The sequence below is a fragment of the Chiloscyllium plagiosum genome, chromosome 22, assembly GCF_004010195.1.
Source record: "Chiloscyllium plagiosum isolate BGI_BamShark_2017 chromosome 22, ASM401019v2, whole genome shotgun sequence".
NCBI classification, from domain to species: Eukaryota; Metazoa; Chordata; class Chondrichthyes; order Orectolobiformes; family Hemiscylliidae; genus Chiloscyllium; species Chiloscyllium plagiosum.
Genome location: NC_057731.1, coordinates 42,955,634 through 42,976,237, shown reverse-complemented (window position 1 = coordinate 42,976,237; position 20,604 = coordinate 42,955,634). Strand labels below are relative to the sequence as shown.

Here is a 20,604-nt window from a genome sequence, read left to right as displayed (position 1 = left end):
CCCCAGTCACATTATCCTAAATGTTGTGTACTCAGCAAGGTAGTATTACACATGACTATCTTTCCCATGTAGTACACTGAAGTGCTGTATAAAGTGAGATGTGCATAAGTGCTTTACAGCTGGCCCTGGTGATTAACATTCCCAGAACTGTGTATTCTGCACACATTCATAACAGGAAAATCTGTGTCTCAACATTGTTTCATCCTTTTATTTTACAAACAGCATCAGGAACAATATATATACATATTACAGTTGAACAGGAAATCCTGGAGTGGTTTTCCTAAAGGGTTACCACTTTCATTGCTTTTAACTAATTCTCAGTTTCTATGTTTGTTGCATACTGGCCCTTGGCCATGATTCAGTATCACCACTAACTGCTCCATCCCCCAAGAGTTCCAAGCAAATCATTTTTCCTAGTTTTTTTTTTAAAAAAAAGGAAGCTCTTCACAATCACTGGAACAAGAGAGATCAGAAAAGTCAGACAGTGTGATATTACAATGGTAGTGAGACCAACAAATTCATTTCTACAAATGCCAGGACTGATCTTGAGTTTGTAAAACCATAGGTGAATAAGGGAAACTACAACCGCACAACTTGGATAAATTAGTAACTGTAGGATTTTGCAGTCAGTTTTAGCTCCTCTTGGATTGCTTTGTGAGGACCCTTTGCATTTTTTGGAAGTGGACAGAAAGTTCGATATTTTATAAAGCACCAGAGCAAGCTCATTTGTGTCCACACTAGCTGTTCTCATCCTCATTTCAGCTATTTGCAACAACCAAGATTGAGTAAAACAAGACTTAAGCTTTCAGGACCAATGAATTGGCACTATGCTTATAAAATACATACTCACAAGCTCTATTTTGTGCAATTATTGGTAATCTGCCATTGCTATTTGCTTGCAAGGATTTAAAAAACCCACCAATTCCTGTTAGTTTATTAAATAACTGTTGTATGGACAACTGAAAGCTGGGACTGAGGCAGAGGGCAGCAAAACAACAGCATGATTCAGGTAGGCAGTTAGAAAAAATAAAAGCACAAGACAATATAATCTCAACCTTTAGCAATCCACATTCAGATTAAAACCCAGTAATAAGACAGCATCAGTAATCAAGGTCTTTGGAGGCAGCTATGAATGTATTTGCTCAAGCATAAAAAATAAATCACACTAATTTAAACTGTCACCATTCACACTTAAACCATATCAAGTGGTTGTTTCAGGGGATAAGCAAAAGTGGCAGTAGAGCAGAGAGTCCTAAAATAATGATTTAAACCACAGCCTCAAAGGTTTATGTTGATTGAACCCTTCATTGAAAAATACATAGGGTGACAGCAGAGATTCTGATCCCAAAGCAAATATCTAGGGTGCAATTAACATTTGTTTCTTAAAAAAATTGAAATTTCAAACATCTCGGGAAACAATTCTGCTGCTCATCAGAATCCTTGATCATTTAGGAACTTCAATTCCTCGAACTTTACAAGTACCATCTGTTCAGCCAGCTTCTACTCTAGTGAAAAAAAGAATACTTGCTGCTGGGCAACTACCAGTCTGAATGGAGGAAAACTCAATTTCTGTTCTGTCTGCGTAACTAGATGTGATACTGTATATGGGTGGGGCAAAGAATCAAGCAGTGAAATGGGAACACAGTAAAATCTGAATGAAGGAACAGAAATTCAGACAAATTCAGGCTACACATTGCAGACTATTTACTTCTCTTGCCAAAGTGAAAAATCAAACAATTGGTCCGCTTTAGTTCATACAACAGTCCTGACATTAGCCAAATCGGAGTCCTATGAACACATGGGATGGAGGTTAATTTAAAAATGCTCAATGATAAGGTGCAAGGATGGCAACAATATTAATGGGCTCCAACCAACATTCCTCCTAAGCTGCACACGTGCAGGACTGCACAACAACCTGTAAGGTACAGCCATTGGCCTTGTTCGAAAGAAAAAAACTTTCTGGAAAGGTATCATGCATTAAAGCTGGTCCTGCACCACAAGCTTTTACTGAGAATAATGGCCTTGACCAATGGTCAATAGATATATAAGGCAGTGTTTTGAATACAGCCAATATAAAAATTGTGAGAGTTCACTATTTCACACCAGCTTATTTTTTATTTTGAGTATCAAAGAAATAGTAGGTGCTGCCAGCAAGGCCAGTATTTATTGCCCTCAAGAACATGGTGGTGACCATGATTCATTGCAGTTGGCTTGGTTAAAGTATTGCCACAGTGGTATTAAAGAGAAATTTACAGGATTTTGACCCAATAATGACAAAGAAATTGAAAATAATTTTCCAAATGGATGACCTGCAAGTGGAGAAGGTTATGCAGGTTATTGTCCTGTGTGTTTCCTCTCCTTTCTCCTTCTAGTTGCAAAGGGGTGTGGCTTTGAAACAGCCTGAGTGAGTTGCTCCTGTGCATCTTGTGGACGGTACACACTGCTGCCACTGTGCAGTGGTGAAAAGGTTAAACAGTTAAGATGGCAGCTGGGATACCAATCAAGGGCTGCTTGTCCTAAATGTTACAATACTAAATGTAATTTATTCTCCCTGGGCAGATACAGCAAAAGGTTAGGTGCTTATGCACAGCAAAACTCCCTTTACATAATCCCAATTAAAACTTTTAAATTTCTCACATCATCTTTAACCAAAATGGTCAGTTCTACACTTGACTGAATTTGGATCCAAACCCCAAGCCACTGTGGGAACACTGACCCTGAAAGGAAAGCAATTAGAAAAATATAAACTGCAATTTGTGCAGTGATACCACATACAGTCATTTCTACATACCACATCACCCACCCTAAAAACATTTGTGGGATTCCCAACTCTTGTTGTCTCACACTGAAGATCCACCAGATGTTCAAGTATTGTCCAACAGAAGCAGCTTCAAGGACCCATTCTCAAACTCCAATTGCTGCAGAAACATGCAACTTCTCTGTACCAAGGTTAACATTAGTCAACTTTGAAAAGTGAATGCATAAAGTTCCCTGATCCTACTCCAATCAATCATTCATAAACTCAAATTCCATAGTGAGACCAAACCCCCAGAACTATAACAAAAATATAAGAATAAAACATATAAAATCCAGAGGACGGATCCAAAAAAGGCTCACTTTAAGAGGAGGTTAAAACAATTTGCTGGTGTTGTCAGAATCTCAGGCTGTGCTAAGTCAAAGACAGAAATTACAGGCTCAATTTTACAATTCCCTTTCCAACAACTATTATCTTCAGTGAAACATCCAATGAATTTGTCACAGACGTGACAATATTTAACTCAGTCTTCAAAGTCCATCATTTCCTGCATTCAATGCAAACTTCTGACTTGCAATTAAAATTCATTTGCACATTGTCAAATTACTTAAAGGAAAACTGAAAAACAAGTTTCAATATTTAGCGATTCTCACAAATTTCCAGGTTTGAAACGAAACCCTGTCCCTTTGAATCCATTGAACATTTCACAGTCATCTTTCCATTCTGATCAGGTTACTAATCTTCAATTTTACATACTTAAAACCATGTCACTTCTGTGGGATGGGGCAGGATTAAAGAGATTCACTTGCTTATTATTCTTCCTCCTCTTCCTCCTCTTCGTCATCATCTTCATCATGGCAGTGTGTAATTTCTTGTGGAGTTTGTGGGAAAAGGTTGGGTGGTTTTATTTCGCTAATTGATCGAGTGAGATGGTGCCGTTTGTACTCAGTCTCTTTAATATCCATGGAGCTTGTTGAGCGGTTGCGAGTTGCCATTGGAGACTCAACATCATGAATATCGACATGGCTGTGCTCCACTGTTGACTCATGAGGCATCTGAAGAACAACAGTATATCAGGGAACAAAACAAGACAGCCAGGAGGCGATAACAGGAGAAACAACGTACTCCAAGAGAAAAACAGAGCAGAAAGACAATGCAACAATGAGGAATCAGTGTACAAGAGATCAGGCACAGTATGAAGGCAATGGCAAAAACAGAAGAAATGCACAGCACATAAATTTGGGGGAGGAAGGGAGAAGAGGAGAAAAGTATTTTGAATGCAGGTAATCTTTGCTGAGAATCCTGTGATTTGCAAATGGTCAGCAGCACCTGGGATTGAACCTCAGCAACAGTAACCTGAACCAGTGGCTGGAAAGCTCAACTCTAGCCTGGCGGAAGCAAAAGATGACAGAAAATTGGCTGATACAACCTGCTCATGATCAGACTTGGTTTCAAAATCAAACCAAATCAATGTGGTCATGTTACCATTCAGTTTACAATTAGGATTCTTAGTAAAAACCCAGTCTTAATCAAAATCTAGATCCCATTGTATACAATTATCTATAACTCAGCCTTAAATTAGCAATAATTAGTCCACTTGGTGCACCAACTAATGTCCTGGGACAGTGATGGGAAGGCTGTATCTTGGGGCAGAGGACACTTTTGGGGTGGAGTAGAAGTATTTGCTCCTCTAACTGCAATGCTGGAACAGAAAGGATTCTTTACCCCAGCAAATCAAACTTTCAGTGAAGTGAAATTCCCCTGACCAAGGTCAGTCAGTTTTTGGTACATTAATTTACTACTTTAATAGTTCATTCCAAACAGCGTCTCCCCAAGCTTACTATTTTTCATGCAACTCCATATTTGGCTGTGAACAAAATCACATTTGAACCCAATCCTAAGCCAGAGCTGATGGACCATTCTTAGGAATAGGAACTCAGTGTAGGGGCAATGACACAATTTTCAACATTCACTGATAGCATGACTGGGATTAGCCATGGTCTTAGTAATTCAAAGTTTTAAAAAATCCACCAGGCAGTGCACCTTAGACTGAACTTATCACAGGTTTGTGCTTCTGCAGGTGAAATAACACAATATTCTGGTCAGATCGCACATACTCACCAAGACATGGGCAGCACGGAAGAGGTAACTGAAGGGATAGTAGAGAAGATTGATGAAGGATGCTGCATACAGATCGGCATAACGCATCACCTGACTGGCAAAGAGTGTTTGACGGGAGCCACTACGGAAAAGGCTCCCCATCATCCCATAACACATGTCCATATCATGAGTGACTTTCTACAAATAGGAAGAACACAGCGCTGGTGAAAACATAACCAGGAAAGTTTGCCTCATACTTCTCAATCTTACATTATTCATTGCTTCAAAGTCTCATTTAAATATTTCCTGGCAATAGTCAAATTTAAACAATGAATAATTAGAACCATTAAACTGTTAAGGGGAAATAAAACAAAAAAAACTACTAGAGAAACTCAGCATCTATGGAGAGAGAATAAAAACAGTTGAGTGCGGTGATCCTTTAGCTGGGATATAGTAGTATGTGTGCTGATGGCAGGGTTTTTTTCCTCTGTTTGCAGGAGAGAGGTTGAATTCAATAGTTGAAGTTGGTACCCTGAGACAGAATAAAAAGGAAAGCCACGTAAAAAGGTATTGCTGGTAAGCCAGGAGAGAGATTGGTGCTACCAGAAAGTGTGAATAGTTGAAGAAAATGGGTTGGCTGTGTTCGGAGGAATTCATACAACACAGGACATGGAACGTGGGATAGGGTAAATAATGTGGAGGAAGATGTTCATGCTCTGAAATTTTGAAATTCAATATTAAGTTCTGTGGGCTGTGAGGTACCTAGATGGAAGATGAAGTGTTGCTCCTCCAACTTGTTGGTTGTGGGATATGTTGGCATGGGAACATGGTGCATTGAAGTGGCAACTGGAAGCTCAGAATATTTTCACAGACAGGTTTGAGGTATTACACAAAGTGGTAACCTAGTCTGCATTCTGTCTCCCCAGTGTTGAGAAGCCCACATTGTGAGCAGAAAATGCACTTCATCCTGTCTAATTACTGTAAGTAAATTGCTGCTTCATCTGGAATGTGTATATCGAGCCTTGAGTAGTGAGGTGGTATTGGGCAAGTGCTGCAGCTTCTGCAATTGCATGGGAAGATGCGACATGGGAGTGTGGGGAGGTGTTGGAAGTGGAGGAAGACTGGATCAGGCTATTCCAGAGGAAACTATTCCTTTGGAATGCTGATAAGGAAGGGGAATGAGTGTCTGGTGGGCACATCCTGCTTGAGGCATTGGAAATGGCGGTTTATGGTCCTTTGGATGGCATGGTGGAAAGGGAGGACAGGGAAACTATCATTGTTGTGCATGGGAACAGCAGGGGTGAGGACAAAATTGTGGCAAATGAGTCGGACACTGCTGAGGGCCCTGTTAACAATGGTGGGGGAACCCTTGACTGAGGAAAAAGTGGACATGACTGAGGAAAAAGTGGACATGTCTGAGGCCCCCTCCAAAAAGGTAATTTTGAAGCAAGCTATTCGCAGGGTGTGAATAAAATGTGGATACTCAAACAAGACACAGGAGAAACCAATTCCATCAATCAATAAATCACAGCATTCAGAATAATGGAACCTACTAACCAAGTCAAGGGTTACAGAATGTCACTCACTCTGTTGTCCTTGACCTGTAATGCACTGTGATGTAAAAGGATGTGAAGAACTGAGAAATATTTGCCCAAGCAAGTGACTGGTCCAGAACAAAGATTCTCAGCAAGAGTGGCGGTGAAGGGAGAGTTCTCTGCCTGGCAATATAAGGAAGACTCTTGCGCAATAAACTCACACAGATGAAAAAACATTAATAAAATAAGCAACAATGCTAGTACTAGCAGCAATAAGACCAGTACCTAGACTAGACAAAGAAAAGAATACAAAAGAAACATCCGATTGCAAAACTGGTGCAAAGAGGAGGGTTTAAGTTTGTTGAATGTTTGAACAGAAGGTGGCTACATGGGAAACACGGTTAACAGGATTCAAACTGGCATCAAGAATGGAGAGAGCTTCAAAATATTAATGGCACAGAGGGAAAAAAAAGGAGACACTGAACATCAGGTATACGGGAGACATTGAACATCAGGTATACGGGAGACATTGAACATCAGGTATACGGGAAAAATGTAAAGCATTCTTTGTGGTACTCCACCTGGGGACAGTAATGAAATGATCCAAATACTGTTTATTTAGTTCCAATTATGTGCAGTTTCTGTTCATTAAGGCCATAGTGTGTGCGCAACATAAATTCATCCAGGTGGTACCAAGCAAGGGAAACTCAGGTGATAGAGACTTGAGATGGCTAGAGAAATATTGAGAATTAGTAGGAGGGTAGTGTGGGGTGACAGAAGGAGAATAGGTGGAGGAGTGAGAGGAAAACAAGAATAGAATGGAGGTAATGAGGAAGCATAATAGAGAAGTCTAGTGAGTAGGGTTTAGGTGACAACAATAGGAAGGGAAAGCTTTTACAATATGAGGCAGAATAGAATGATCAGAGAGGAAGAAAGCAGTTCAGTGGCAGCATGAGATGGAAACACAGACGGATGGATATCCCAATCACTGCCCATATCACTCCCACAGGGCTCCTTATTTACAGGATGGAATATCGTACAAGTCTTTGGGAATTTCTGAACCCATAGTTTAAGTCTCAAAGCATTTGCAATGAGCCCTGTTTCACACACACCAGCAACAAAGCCAGCCAGGGCCTCACCTTGATCCTTCTCTGAATGGCACTGATGTCAGGCCTCTCATTACTGCTACTGTCTAGATGCCTAAGGAAATGGAAGAAAGGCAGATTAACCAATTGTTAAAGAGGAAACATTAAATAATTATTAGGAAATTCTATTAGCATGAAACAGAATGAGACAGCAAAACGTTTCGGAGTGATCAATATCTAGAATAAGATAGCCAGGAGTGTGAGTTAGAATCTAATAAAAAGGATTCAGCTAATAAACAAAGCCTAAATCTAATCTCAAAAAGTGCCTGCCATCATTCTGTGCAGTGCCACTCATTTCATATTTAAATCAAAACCATTAATACATTTTCAGGGAACTGGTTTAATTGCTTTTCTGGGCTTTTATTCTAAAATGATCTTGATACTCACTTGTATAGTTCAGCCAGAAACACATCCAGACTCTGCAACTCTTCAAACAAAGCTGGAAAAGAAAGCAATGTTACTGCACTGGCACAAAGCACACAGACCATGGGCAGGTAGAGTTTAACACAGGCCAGTAAACACTGATGACCAATGAGATACTGGCTCTGTGCCATACAAAGTGTTGATATGTGGGAGATAGGAAAGGAGTTCAGTGCTCTAAATCCTAGCAATGGGGTCATAGAATAATAGTTAAATAGCAGAGAAACATGGAAGCTAGGGAATTAGAGGAAATAAATTGTAATGTCTTGAAAAAAAAACGTCCCTATTACAGGAGGTGCTGAAGCTCTTAAAAAACATAAAAGATAGACAAATCCCCAGGACCTATCAGGTGTATCCCAGAACTTTATGGAAAATTAGTGAAGAGATTGCCATGTCCCTTGTGAAGATATTTGCATCATTGACAGCCACAGGGTGAGGAGCCTGAAGACTGCAAGGTGGCTAATATGATGTCATTATTTAAAAGGTGGCAGGGAAAAGACAGAACTATCAACTGGTGCGCCAACTTCAGTGATGGATAAGTTGGAGGGGATTTTGAGGGACAGGATTTACATGTATTTGAAAAGGCAAGGACAGATTCAGGGGAATCAACATGGCTGTGTGTGTGGAAAATTACATCTCACTAAATTTTCTGAGGACATGACCAAGAAAACAGATGAGGGCAGAGCAGTAGACATTGTTGATATGGACTTCAGCAAGGCATGCAAAAAGTTTCTACATGGTAGAATGGTTAAAAAAATTAGATCACATGGAATTCAGAGGGAGCTAGCCAATTGTATACAAAATTGGCTTGAAGGTGGGGAGATAGAGGGAGGTGGTTGAGGGTTATTTTTCAGCCTGGAGGCCTGTGACCAGCAGTGTGCTGCAAGGATTGGTTCTCGGTCCACTGTTTTTCATCATTTATATAAATGATTTGGATGTGAATAGAGGAGGCATGGTTAATAAGTTTGCAGATGACACCAAAATTGAAGATGTAGTGGACAGTGAAGAAAGTTCTCACAAAACAATGGGACCTTAATCAGAAGAGCCAATGGGTGGCAGATGGAGCTTGATTTGGATTAATATGAAATGTTGAATTTTGCTAATGCAAACCAGGACAGGAGTTATACAGTTAATGGTAGGGTCTTGGGCAGTGTTGCCAAAACAAGGAGACCTAGGATTGCAGGTGCATAGTTCCTTGAAAGTGCAGCTTTCGGTAGACAGAGTGGTGAAGGCGGCACTTGGTCAGAACATAGACTATAGACTACAGGAGTTAGGAAGTCATGTTGTGGCTGTATTAGTCATTGGTTAGGCCACTTTTAAAATACTGTGTGCAATTCCACTCTTCAAACTATAGGAAGGGTTAGAAAAGATATACATGGACATTGCTGGGATTGGAGGGTTTGAGCAAAAGGAAGAAGCTGAATAGGCTGGGGCTCTTTTCCCTGGAGCAAAGGCTAACAGGTGACCTTATGAAATCCTGAGGAGAATGGATAGAGTCAGTAGCTAAGGTCTTTTTCCCAGGGTAGGGGAGTCTAAAACTAGATGGCATAGGTTTAAGCTAGAGGGAAAGACTTAAAAAGGAACCTGATGAGCAACTTTTTCCACACAGAGGGTGGTGCATATTTGGAACAAGTCTCCAAGAGGTGGAGGTGGCAGGTACAATTACAATATTTAAAAGGCATCTTGATAGCTACATGAATGGGAAGGGTATAGAGGGATATGGGCCAAATGGGACTAGATCAGGTTCAGATATCTGATCAGCATGGATGAGTTGGACCAAAGGGTCTGGTTTCCAAGCCATATATTGCTATGACATTTCTTCACAATGTGCTGAGGAGTGAGAATGGAAGCAAGAATAGATACTAAACTGAGTGAGAACTTTGTAGCATCTGGCTCCCAGGAAATAACTGAGAAGTTGTAAACAACAGATAGTCAGCACTATCCTCTTACTGCTTTTGTCAGTCCAGACATGTAGCTCTTGAGCGAGTTCTGGGATGACCAGGAATGTTCTCCAGCCCTGTCGCTTCTTCGACTTCAAAATATCACCAAAAATGTGATCACCGATGTACAAAATGTCTTTGCCTTTTGTCCCCAGCAGGTCACCCATAATATCTGAGGAACCTGAAAAACAGACAGCAAGAATCATGTGACATCTTCTCTTTCACGTCTGACGTCTGATCCATATGAACATTACCACAAACCAGACACAAAGAAGGCTGGGGGGAGGGTGTGAGTAGACAACACGGTCCCAACACCCATGACAGCTTCAGTCCCAACATTCCACCTACTGCACCTCTACCACCACCTTTCCCACTCTTGATTAGAACACAAGTTCCCATCTTTCCCCAGGACTAACTCTGCTCCAGGTGACGATTTCTTACTCTTGTCCACACACTAATGGTTGCTAAGTTGGTTGATCTCAGCTTGGGCAAACTTTGGAGCTCAGCACCCTGGTTTGGGAGACAGGAAATTAAAAAATGATTTTGGTGGTCACCAAACTCTGACGTAGTTCCTATATTAGGCAGAACACAGGTGCCAATGTGACATATGCAAGTGTAAGGTCTGATGAACTCTCTCTCCTGACAGCAGGCATATCAAGATGAGTTAATAGTAGCCAATAGGCAAAAAGAGAAAACTAACTGCTGGTGTACTTACCACCCGAGTACACAATCCCATGCTGGAGGGGTCCTGTGTGTGTCCCAATCTTCAGGTGACCAGTTGCCTACACAGAAAGAAAGTGAAAATGCAGTCTTTACATCTGACGGATGCAGGGCTCAATTTTTTTTTTGAAGTGTTGCCAAACAAAGAGACTTAGGAGTGCAGGTGCATGGCTCCTTGTAAGTGGAGTCTTAGGTAGACTCTGCCTAATGCTGCTTCAACTAGCATTTCAGGAAGAGTTCCAAAGACTTATGACCCTCAACAAGAGAAACTTTCTCATCTGTTTTAAATGGGTGACCGTTTATTTTTAAACTGTAACCCCATAGTTCCAGATTCTCCACACGAGGAAACATCCTTTCCACATCCACAATTTCACAACCTTTCAGGATCATGCTGACTAACCTTTCCTGTCAGACAATCAACAAAATAACTAAGAAGAATAGGTAATTGAGCCCCTTGAGCCTGCTCTGCCATATGATTATGGCTGATTCACCTCTGCCTCAACCCCATTTCCTGCCCAATCTCCATCATCCTTCAACCCACTGCTAATTAAAAACCTGCCCATTTTGTTCTTAAATTTACTTAACGTTCTGAGATCCATCACACTTTGGATAGTGAATTCCATATTCATGATCCTTTTGAAAGAAGTAATTTCTCCACATCTGTTTTAAATTTGCTACATTTTATCCTAAAACCAATGATCTCTATTTCTATGTTGCCTCATGTGAGGGAGCATCTTCACTATGTCTACAGTGTAAATCCCTTTTAGCATGTTATACACCTCAGTTAGATCTCTTCTCACTCTAAGCGCCAGATAATTATGAACTTAAACTGCTCAATTTCTCATTATACCTTCACCTTTGGTCTTAACCTAATGAACCTCATCTGAAATGCCTCCAATGCAACAACATCCTACCTCAAGTAAGGGGACTAAAATTGCATGCAATACTCCAGGTGCAGTCTCACCACTGCCTTGTATAGCTGCAGCAACACCTCCCTACTATTACATTCTAATCCTTTAGCAACAAGTACCAAAATCCAGCTGTTTTCCTTATAACTTGCACACTAGTTTTCTGCAATTCATGCACGAGGACATCCTCTGCCAATTCCTCTGCATTGAAGCACTCTGAAGTTTCTCTCCATTTAGATAATAAGTTGTCTTTCTATGCCAACTAAAATGGATAACCTCACATTCATGCACATTAATGTAATTTATCATATTTTGGCAAATTCACCTAACCTAACCATATGCATTCGTAAATTTCATATGTCTTCCTTGCAATTTACTTTCCCACCTATTTTAACACCATCTGCAAATTTGGCTATCTATCCCTGCATCCAAGTCATTAATATAGATTGTAAGTAGTTAGGACCCAAGAACCAAATCTTGTGACACCACACTAGTTACATCTTGCCATCCATAAAAAGAGGAGAAAGTGAGGTCTGCAGATGCTGGAGATCAGAGATGGAAATGTGTTGCTGGAAAAGCGCAGCAGGTCAGGCAGCATCTAGGGAACAGGAGAATCGACGTTTCGGGCATTAGCCCTTCTTCAGGATTCCTGAAGAAGGGCTAATGCCCGAAACGTCGATTCTCCTGTTCCCTAGATGCTGCCTGACCTGCTGCGCTTTTCCAGCAACACATTTCCATCATCCATAAAAAGACACATTTATCCCGATTTTCTGCTTTGTTGGTTAGCCAATGTCCAGGCTAACAAACTAGCCCTAAGCCCATGTGACCTTACCTTATGTATTAACCCTTCACACAGCACAATATCAAATGCCTTCTGGAAGTCCAAGTACTGTATATGACATCTACAGCTGCCCCATTATCCAAAAATCACACACCAGGTTATAGTCCAACAGGTTTATTTGGGAGTACTAGCTTTCGGAGCACTACTCCTACATCAGGTGGTTGAGGAGTATAAGATCATAAGACACAGAATTTATAGCAAAAGTTTACAGTGTGATGTAACTGAAATTATATATTGAAAAAGACCTGGATTGTTTGTTAAGTCTCTCATCTTTTAGAATGCCATGTTGGTTTCAGTTTTTTCATATGTAAATTGCAAAACTTTTTTAAAAGTTACATTCTCAAATGAACTTTAACAATTGGTGTCATGTTGGCCCAGATAATGCATTTAAGGTGTGAGCCTGTCTGTGTCACAATAGTCAGACTGATTCTAATCTAAAAAACGATTTACAGAATCTTACATGGATTCATGCAGTTTTTGAGCAAGGTAAAATATAATTCTGCAAGTACAAATTCACCCCACAAACTTATATGTGTATGCGTGCATGTGGGTGGGTGTCTGTTGGTGGTGGGCAGGGTGTGTGTGTGTGTGTGTGTGTGTGTGTGTAGTTTGAGAGTGTAAAGAGGTACAAGTCTTTATAAGAATAGAAGTCTATATAAGAATTACTATTCTTATAAAGACTTATATCCCTTTACACTTACACACATACAAGTTTGTGGGTTGAATTTGTACTTGCAGAATTACATTTTATTTTGTTCAAAAACTGCATGTTTTTGTAAGATTCTGTAAATCCCTTTTTTTAAGATTAGAATCAGTCTGAACATTGGGGCACAGGCAGCCTCACACAGGGTACCTCACACCTTCAATGTAATAACAATTGGTGCTATGTTGGCCCAAATAAAGTTCACTTGAGAATGTAACTTTAAGAAATTTCTGAGATTTACATATGAAAGAACTGAAACCAATAGGCCCATTCTAAAAGATGAGATTTAACAAACAATCTAGGTATTTTTCAAAGTATAATTTCAGTTACATCACACTGTAAACTTCTGCTTTAAATTCTGTGTCTTATGATCTTATACCCCACAACCACCTGAAAGTTAGTACTTCCAAATAGACCTGTTGGACTATAACCTGGTGTTGTGAGATTTTTAACTTTGTACACCTCAGTCCAACACCAGCATCTCCAAATCATGACTGCTTTGTCGAGGGGAGGTTGTATCTGACAAATCTGTTAGAATTCTTCCAGGTGGCTAGTCAGCAAGTTAGACAAAGTAAACCAGTGGACGTGACCTATTTTGATTTCCACAAGGCCTTTGAAAAGTAATCGCACAGGACATAAAGTTACAAACCCATGGTGTTAAGAGCAAGATACTTACATGGATAGGGGATTGGCTGACTGGCAGGTGGTGGAAATAAAAGGGTCTTGTTCAGAATGGCAGCCTGTGATTGATGGAGTTCTACAGGAGTCAGTTTTGGGACCACATCTATTCACATTACACATTAATGATCTGGACAAAGAAACTGAGGGCATTGTTGCTAAATTTGATGAAACAAAGGTATGTGGAGGGACAGGTAGCGTAGAGAAAGTGGCAAGGACTTGGGCAGGCTAGGAGAGTAGGCAAATTTGTGGTATATGGAAATAAATGGGGGAAAGTGTATGGTTATACACTTTGGTGGGGAAAAAAATAGAGGCATAGACTGTTTTCTAAATGAGGAAAAGCTCGAAATCTGAAGCAAAAATGGACTTGGGAAACTTAGTTCAGGCTTCTCTTAATATTAATATGCAGGTTCAGTTGGTGATTAGGGAGACACATGCGATGTTAGCCTTTAATTATGAGCGTACTCGAACACAAAAGCAGGGTTGTCCTGCTGAGGCTGGGTAAGATTTTGGTCAATATTGTGAGCAAATTTTGTTCCCATATCTAAGGGAAAATGTGCTGGCTTTGGATGGAGTCCGGAAAACGTTCACAAGAATGATCCCAGGAATGAAGAGCTTGTCACATGATGAGGAGCAGTTGAGGGCTCTGGGTCTGTATGGAAATGGAGTTTAGAAGTATAGGGTGGTGGTGATGGTGGTGGGGGTGGGGGTGGGAATTCTCATTGAAACTTACAGAAGACTGAGAGGCCTGGAAAAAGAGTGGACGACCCTTTTGAACCAAGAATGAAGAGGAATTTCTTCATTTGAAGGAGGATGGATCTGTGGAACGCATTGCCGCAGAAAGCCGTGGAAGCCAAGTCATTGACTGTATTTAAGACTGAGATAGATACATTCTTGATTAATAGGGGGATCAAGAGGTATAGGGAGAAGTCTCCTGGAAATCAAAGCACAACAGATACACCGATTCCCCTTTATCCACTCCGTATACTACACCAAAAAGCTTCAATAAGTTGGTTAAACATGATTTACTTTTCCAAGACTCTCTCTCTAATATATCCCAGATTTAAGCTAACAATTGACATACTGCCCACTACAACAGCATCCAAGTACCTTAGGCAACCTTAAACTAGAAATTTCACATTTATTTGCAGGGAATTCATTACCTCAGGTGAGTTAAAGTTTTCCTGGTTCCAAATGAGTATTTCCTCATGTTGCACCATTGGTCTCCTTTACAGATTCTCACTCCCTCCACTCCTCTGGTAGCCTTATCCTCCTTCATCCCTTTGGCAGCCCTTCCCTCAATACTCCTTCTTGCAGACCCTTCCTTCCTCCCTTTCTCCCTTCTTGCAGCCCCCTCCTCTACCCACTAACCTTCTTTGTAAAAATGTAAGTATCTTCTTGCAAGTAATCCAACTGATGGATGACTGGCAGAGGCAGACTCACATCCAGTCTCCATTCTGGTGAATTCAGTGAGTTCCATCATATCATTGCACACCACTGCTGGACAAACTAAATATTCTAGAGTTGTGAGCTGAAAAGATTTACACACAATGCAATTTCAAAAAGTATGCAGATGACACAAAACATGAAAATACTGTAATTTGGGAGGACAGGAATAGACTTCATAGAAAGGTAGATGGATTGGTGAAACGGGCAGGCATCTGGCAAATGAAATTTAATAGAGGCATGTGATAAATTTTGGAAGCTAGGAGATGCAAGATCAACAAAGTAGTGCAATGTTAAAGAGGGTCAAGAAGAAACACAGGGACCTGGGATAGAAGTAGACAAATTTAGAACCACAGCAAAGTGGTTGACGTTTGATTCCACTCTGAAATGACTCATCAAGCCACCCAATTGTGTCGAACTACTACAAAGTCTAGTCAAGGGAATGAAACTTGAAAAATTACCTGACATCAAGCTATGCATCAGAAACAACAGCGTGCACAGCTGTATTAACTCAAAGTCCCAATCAAAAGCTGCCCCAAAGACTAGTCAAGAAACAACCCATACTTTCAAAATCAGACATTACAGACTATCCCCCGGATACTACCGTCACTGTCGTGATGTTTTGCTAGATTGATCCCTGGGATCACAGGGTCATCCTGTAATGAGTAACATAGTAAACTGGAAGAATATTCTTTGGGAGTTTGGAAGGATAAGAATTAAAATGAAATAGGAAATTCTGAAGGGATTTGACAGGTTCAACAGAGCTGAGGAGAATTGAACATGTGAGCATAATTTTCGAATAAGGTATTGAGTGGAGACATTTCTTCAGTGTTGGGAATCTTTTGGAACACAATACTTGGTTTTGCAGTCTCTATTGCTAGGATCAAAAGATTTTTGGTCTCATGGAACTGAAGGATATAAGAAGTAGGCATGAAAGTTAACTTGAACTCAAAGTCAGCCATGATCATATTTAATAGTAGAGTAGGTTTAAAGGGCTGTATTAATTCACTGCTGATTTTTTTTTAAAGTTTCTCCTAATAATTCTTTTAAATATCTAGCACAGATCCAGAGAGTTCCCTCTCTTTGGAGCAAACTGCCTCAGAAGATGGTATAAGCAGGATCATTCAATATTTTTAAGGCAGAGATGGATAGAGTCTTGTCAGCTAGTGGATGGCAATTTGGAATGTGAAACTCAAACATATCAACCATGATCTCACTGAATAGCACAGCAAGCTCATGGGGTCAAATGTCCTACTGCTGATCTTAAGTCAAAGGTTTGTACAACTTATTGTGTAAGAAAATAATCTATTCATCTTCCCTCTTTTTTTTTTAAAATCAACCAACTTCAAATTACTTCTGGTCACTGAGTCTTCTGTCAGTGGAAACAGTTTCTACTTCTGCACTCCTCATTTAAACCAACTTTAACTTTTTTTTTGGACTAAGGACAATAATTCCAGTCTTAAGTCTCTCCGCATAACTGAAGTCACACCATTCCAGTTATTCTCATCTACATCCTCTTCAAATCTCAAAAAGTGTACAGCCCAGAATTTAACATAACGATTATCGCCCAGCTGAAGTGTTATGTTTGTAAACATAGGAATATAAAGAGACCATTCAGTCTGCCACCATTCACAGAGATCACAGCTCACCTGTGACCTAACTCCACATATCCACCTTTACTCCATATCCCTAATATTGATGCCCAACAATAATCAACTGTTGTTTTCAGAAGAGTGTTCCAAATTTCTACCAACTTTTGTATGTAGAGCTATTTCTTAATTAATTCCACTCCTGAGGGGTCTGGCTTGACTTTTTAGACCATCTCCCCTCATGCTGGACCAATGGATATGGTGGCTGCATTAAAAACTCTAATTTCTTAAATGTCGACCCAATCACCCCTTTATCTTTTAAATTTGAAGGAACATAACCTAGAAACTGCAACCTCATTTCACAATTTATGCCTTGGAATCCAGGTATCATTTCGTTAAACCTGCTCCCAACAAGAATAAGCCAATACATACTTCCAGAGGAGAAGTGCTTAGAACCAAGCTCAGTAACTCCAGGTGTGACCTAACCAGGGCTTTGTAAAGTTGAACTATTACTTCTACCATACATATGTAAAGACCATACATTGTACTTTCTGTATTTTTGATTGTGAACAATTTTTTTTTAAAAACATACTATTTCAAAACTCAAATACTAAGGAAAATATTGAACTTTTGAAGACAAGTTACGAAAACTCATTATGTGTGGTGTTTACACTGACGCTTTGTTCAAGCAGTTTGTGAGTTGGGTCAAAGAAGAGGGATGTTAGTAGATGACAACACTAGAGTGTGTGCAGAGAGAGATTTGGCAGGCAATAGGGAGCTGATTGGTTTCTGTAATTGCCCTGGATGCTGTCTGACCTGCTGCGCTTTTCCAGCAACACATTTTCAGCTCTGATCTCCAGCATCTGCAGACCTCACTTTCTCCTTCTGTAATTGACCAGCCATGGATACTAATGGTTAGCTGCATGACAACAACTCTGATTGGTTCCCATCTGACTGACAGCCATAGGTGTGAATGGTAAAGAGAAGACCTCAGAATGCTGGAGGGACAATTTGTATGTGTGTGTCTCTCTGTACAGAAAAATTACCCAAAATGGAAAGACAGCTTATTTTCTCCAATCAAATACTGAAGTTATTACCATTAACCAGTAACTAGAAGACTTTGTAGTAAATACACCAATTGTTCAGTCTCTCTCAAGAAGTGAAAAAGGACTTGGAGAAGGGAGACTGAAGAATAGTATGTACTTGCAAGCCAAAAGGAACACATTTCAACAAACCCTTGTGACTGATGCCATTAAGCTGAATTATCCAGTTTTTTTCCTCACCTCTACCCACAAAACTAGTTTTACTGTTTGTGTCTGTCAGTATGTAAATGTAACAGTTTTGGGGGGCGGGGGTATAGAATTATAACTTGTCGAGTCATATATTCATTGCTACTTGTGATTAGAATTGACTTCTTTGTAATGAATAGAATTTCAAGTACAGGAACCCAGTCAGTCTTTTCTGTTACTTGATTCCATGAGGCAGGTAAATCATGGACTTTGCATGCTTTAATTAAATCATTACTGTTTGTAGTGACTCCAGGAGCAGTGGAGCTTGACAGTCAACAATTTTCCAAATAGGTTGTCACAATTCTTGTGTTCTTATCCTTTAGATATCAAACCTGCCATTCAGTTATCTTTTACGATTAATTTCCACACATTTCATGCCATTTTATTGACCTCTCTACCCCAGGTTTCTTTGACACTACACTAGCTTTTCACTATTTAGAAAATCCCAACTCAGTCCTTTGGGAGCTCAAAAAGGCAACGATCTCACATTAGCCTATTGGAATCCTTTAGTTATAGATGTGCTATTTGTTCATCTATTAATATTTCTTTGCAATTTCATGCTTCCACTTACAAGGTTTAATATTGCCATTATCATCATCAATTTTTAATACATGTTTTTCTATCCCATCACTTAAGCCATTAAGAAAGACTGAACATTTGAGGATCCAGCATAATCATTACAGGATATCAGTAAGTCATGTTAGCTAATTTTAGTACCTGCCCATGATCCTCATACTGTTTCATGCCACCCTGCCAATTTCCAAACCAGGATTTGCCTTCAAAAAGATTAGTGTAAATTCCTTACTCTTTGTACACTGTCTCTTTTTATAAAGCCAAACTTACATGTGTGACACTGAAACTAAAAAAAGGAAACAAAAATCCCGAAATTTAGCATCTATTCCAGAGCCCAATACCTCTGTAAAACTCCCAATCCAACTTAGGGACTCCTATGCCATCACAGCATTGTGTAGACTCACTCCTCCTCACACTCCACACTCTTAATAACAAAATAAAGAGTTAAACTTTAATATTAAGCTCTACTCCAACTCACCGTGTCCACTTGTCGCAGAACTGTTCCCTCACTAAAAAACAGTGGTTTCCGAGCATCCACTACAACCAAGTCGAAGTATGACTGCCATGGGCGGTGAGCAGTGCCAGGCTATAGCAAAATAAAATAAGGAAAAAAAAAAAGGAGTGTTCTGAACATCATTGCAGACCATAGACTACACTTCTTGGGAAGTAACAAACAAAAACCTGGTTCACATGCAAAAACACAAATGAAGTATCTTCAGCGAAATAGAAATTTCGTCAGGACAAATAGCTTGAGAGACTGACATCAGCATACAAGGTGAGAAAAGAGATTAATAAACAGAAAACCATAACAGAGATAGACACAGACAGAGTAACAGCCTCCACATGCATGGGATTGAGAGAAAGGAGAGATAGAAAAGAAAGGGGACTTCTGCTGGGCATTCAATAATTTTTTACAAATGGATTTTAGAATTTATACTGTTAGAATAATAAGGATCATTTGTAAAAAGGTTAGAAATAAATTCTATTTTATTGTCCCTTTTGTATTTTTTTGAAAATAAAAGGACCTCTTCTACATTTTCACTCTTTTAGAAAATAAGGAGGGGATCAATAAAGGAAATTAATCTGTTAAATTTTACTATTTGACCCCATTTGCTCTCTGCTTCAAACTTACTTTGTTTCTAATTTCCTTATTATTCACAGGGTTCTGTATCATAGAATTCTCTCTCTCTGACGCGGTTTGTGTCTCTTTTGTACTAACATACTGATTATGAGCGTGTCCCTGACACATTTTACAAATTTCACATCCCTCTCTACTTTCATTCAGTTACAGTGCCGTTTAAAAAATGAGTAATCAGATACTCCTAAACCAAGTTATTATTCCTTTTCAGCTATCTTCTGTTGACAGACTCCCATCTCACTTCTGAAATTCCATAAACACCACCTACCTCAGGACCATGTGCGAAGTCAAACATGTACGTCATGATTTTCTGGAAAATAAAAAGAGAGTCACTGGAATCATCAGCAATTTTCCAAGAACGCTAAACATCAACACATCATAAAAGGGGAGTATTTACACACTCAGCAGCTGGTCTGAACTCAGTCGGCGAGTTTGAATGGTCACATTGTGTTCCCAGCTGTTACTGAACATATATAGTACTGTTAAATGACAAAAGGAAAGAGAAGAGAGAAACAGGCTCCATTTATTTTAAATATTAGTAGATAATGTCCCAAGTTTCTGCCTGCACGCAGGTAGATATTAAAAAAGGTGCTGTTAAAAGAGTAAGCATCATTTTGTAAAAAGTTAAACACAAATTACCTCAGCTTCCTATTGGAGACTGAAAAGTCTAGAGCATCTCAGTATGGTGTATAAATGATGTAATAGACTACAATTTTTTCCTTTTTGGGACTATAAGCTGAAATGGAAGTTAGACTGCTATAGAACTGATGAAAGCTTTGCAACTTGGAAATCAAGTGCTGCATGTTTTTAACTGTGACAATGTC

General features: G+C 39.7%; 1 protein-coding gene across 2 annotated transcripts in view; it reads right to left on the bottom strand.

Moving 5' to 3' along the window:
- Positions 1-182: 182 nt before the first annotated feature.
- Positions 183-20,604, bottom strand: part of nt5c2a (5'-nucleotidase, cytosolic IIa) — a 78,694-nt gene continuing 58,272 nt past the window's right edge. For both annotated transcript variants that reach the window (XM_043712881.1, XM_043712882.1), the window contains exons 12-19: positions 20,049-20,090; positions 19,121-19,228; positions 10,611-10,677; positions 9,906-10,076; positions 7,923-7,974; positions 7,530-7,590; positions 4,877-5,053; positions 183-3,810 (exon numbers count right to left, since the gene is read on the bottom strand). In XM_043712881.1, coding sequence (XP_043568816.1) covers positions 3,568-3,810; positions 4,877-5,053; positions 7,530-7,590; positions 7,923-7,974; positions 9,906-10,076; positions 10,611-10,677; positions 19,121-19,228; positions 20,049-20,090 — 921 coding nt within the window. In that variant the 3' untranslated portion in view covers positions 183-3,567. The remainder of the gene's footprint in view (positions 3,811-4,876; positions 5,054-7,529; positions 7,591-7,922; positions 7,975-9,905; positions 10,077-10,610; positions 10,678-19,120; positions 19,229-20,048; positions 20,091-20,604) is intronic.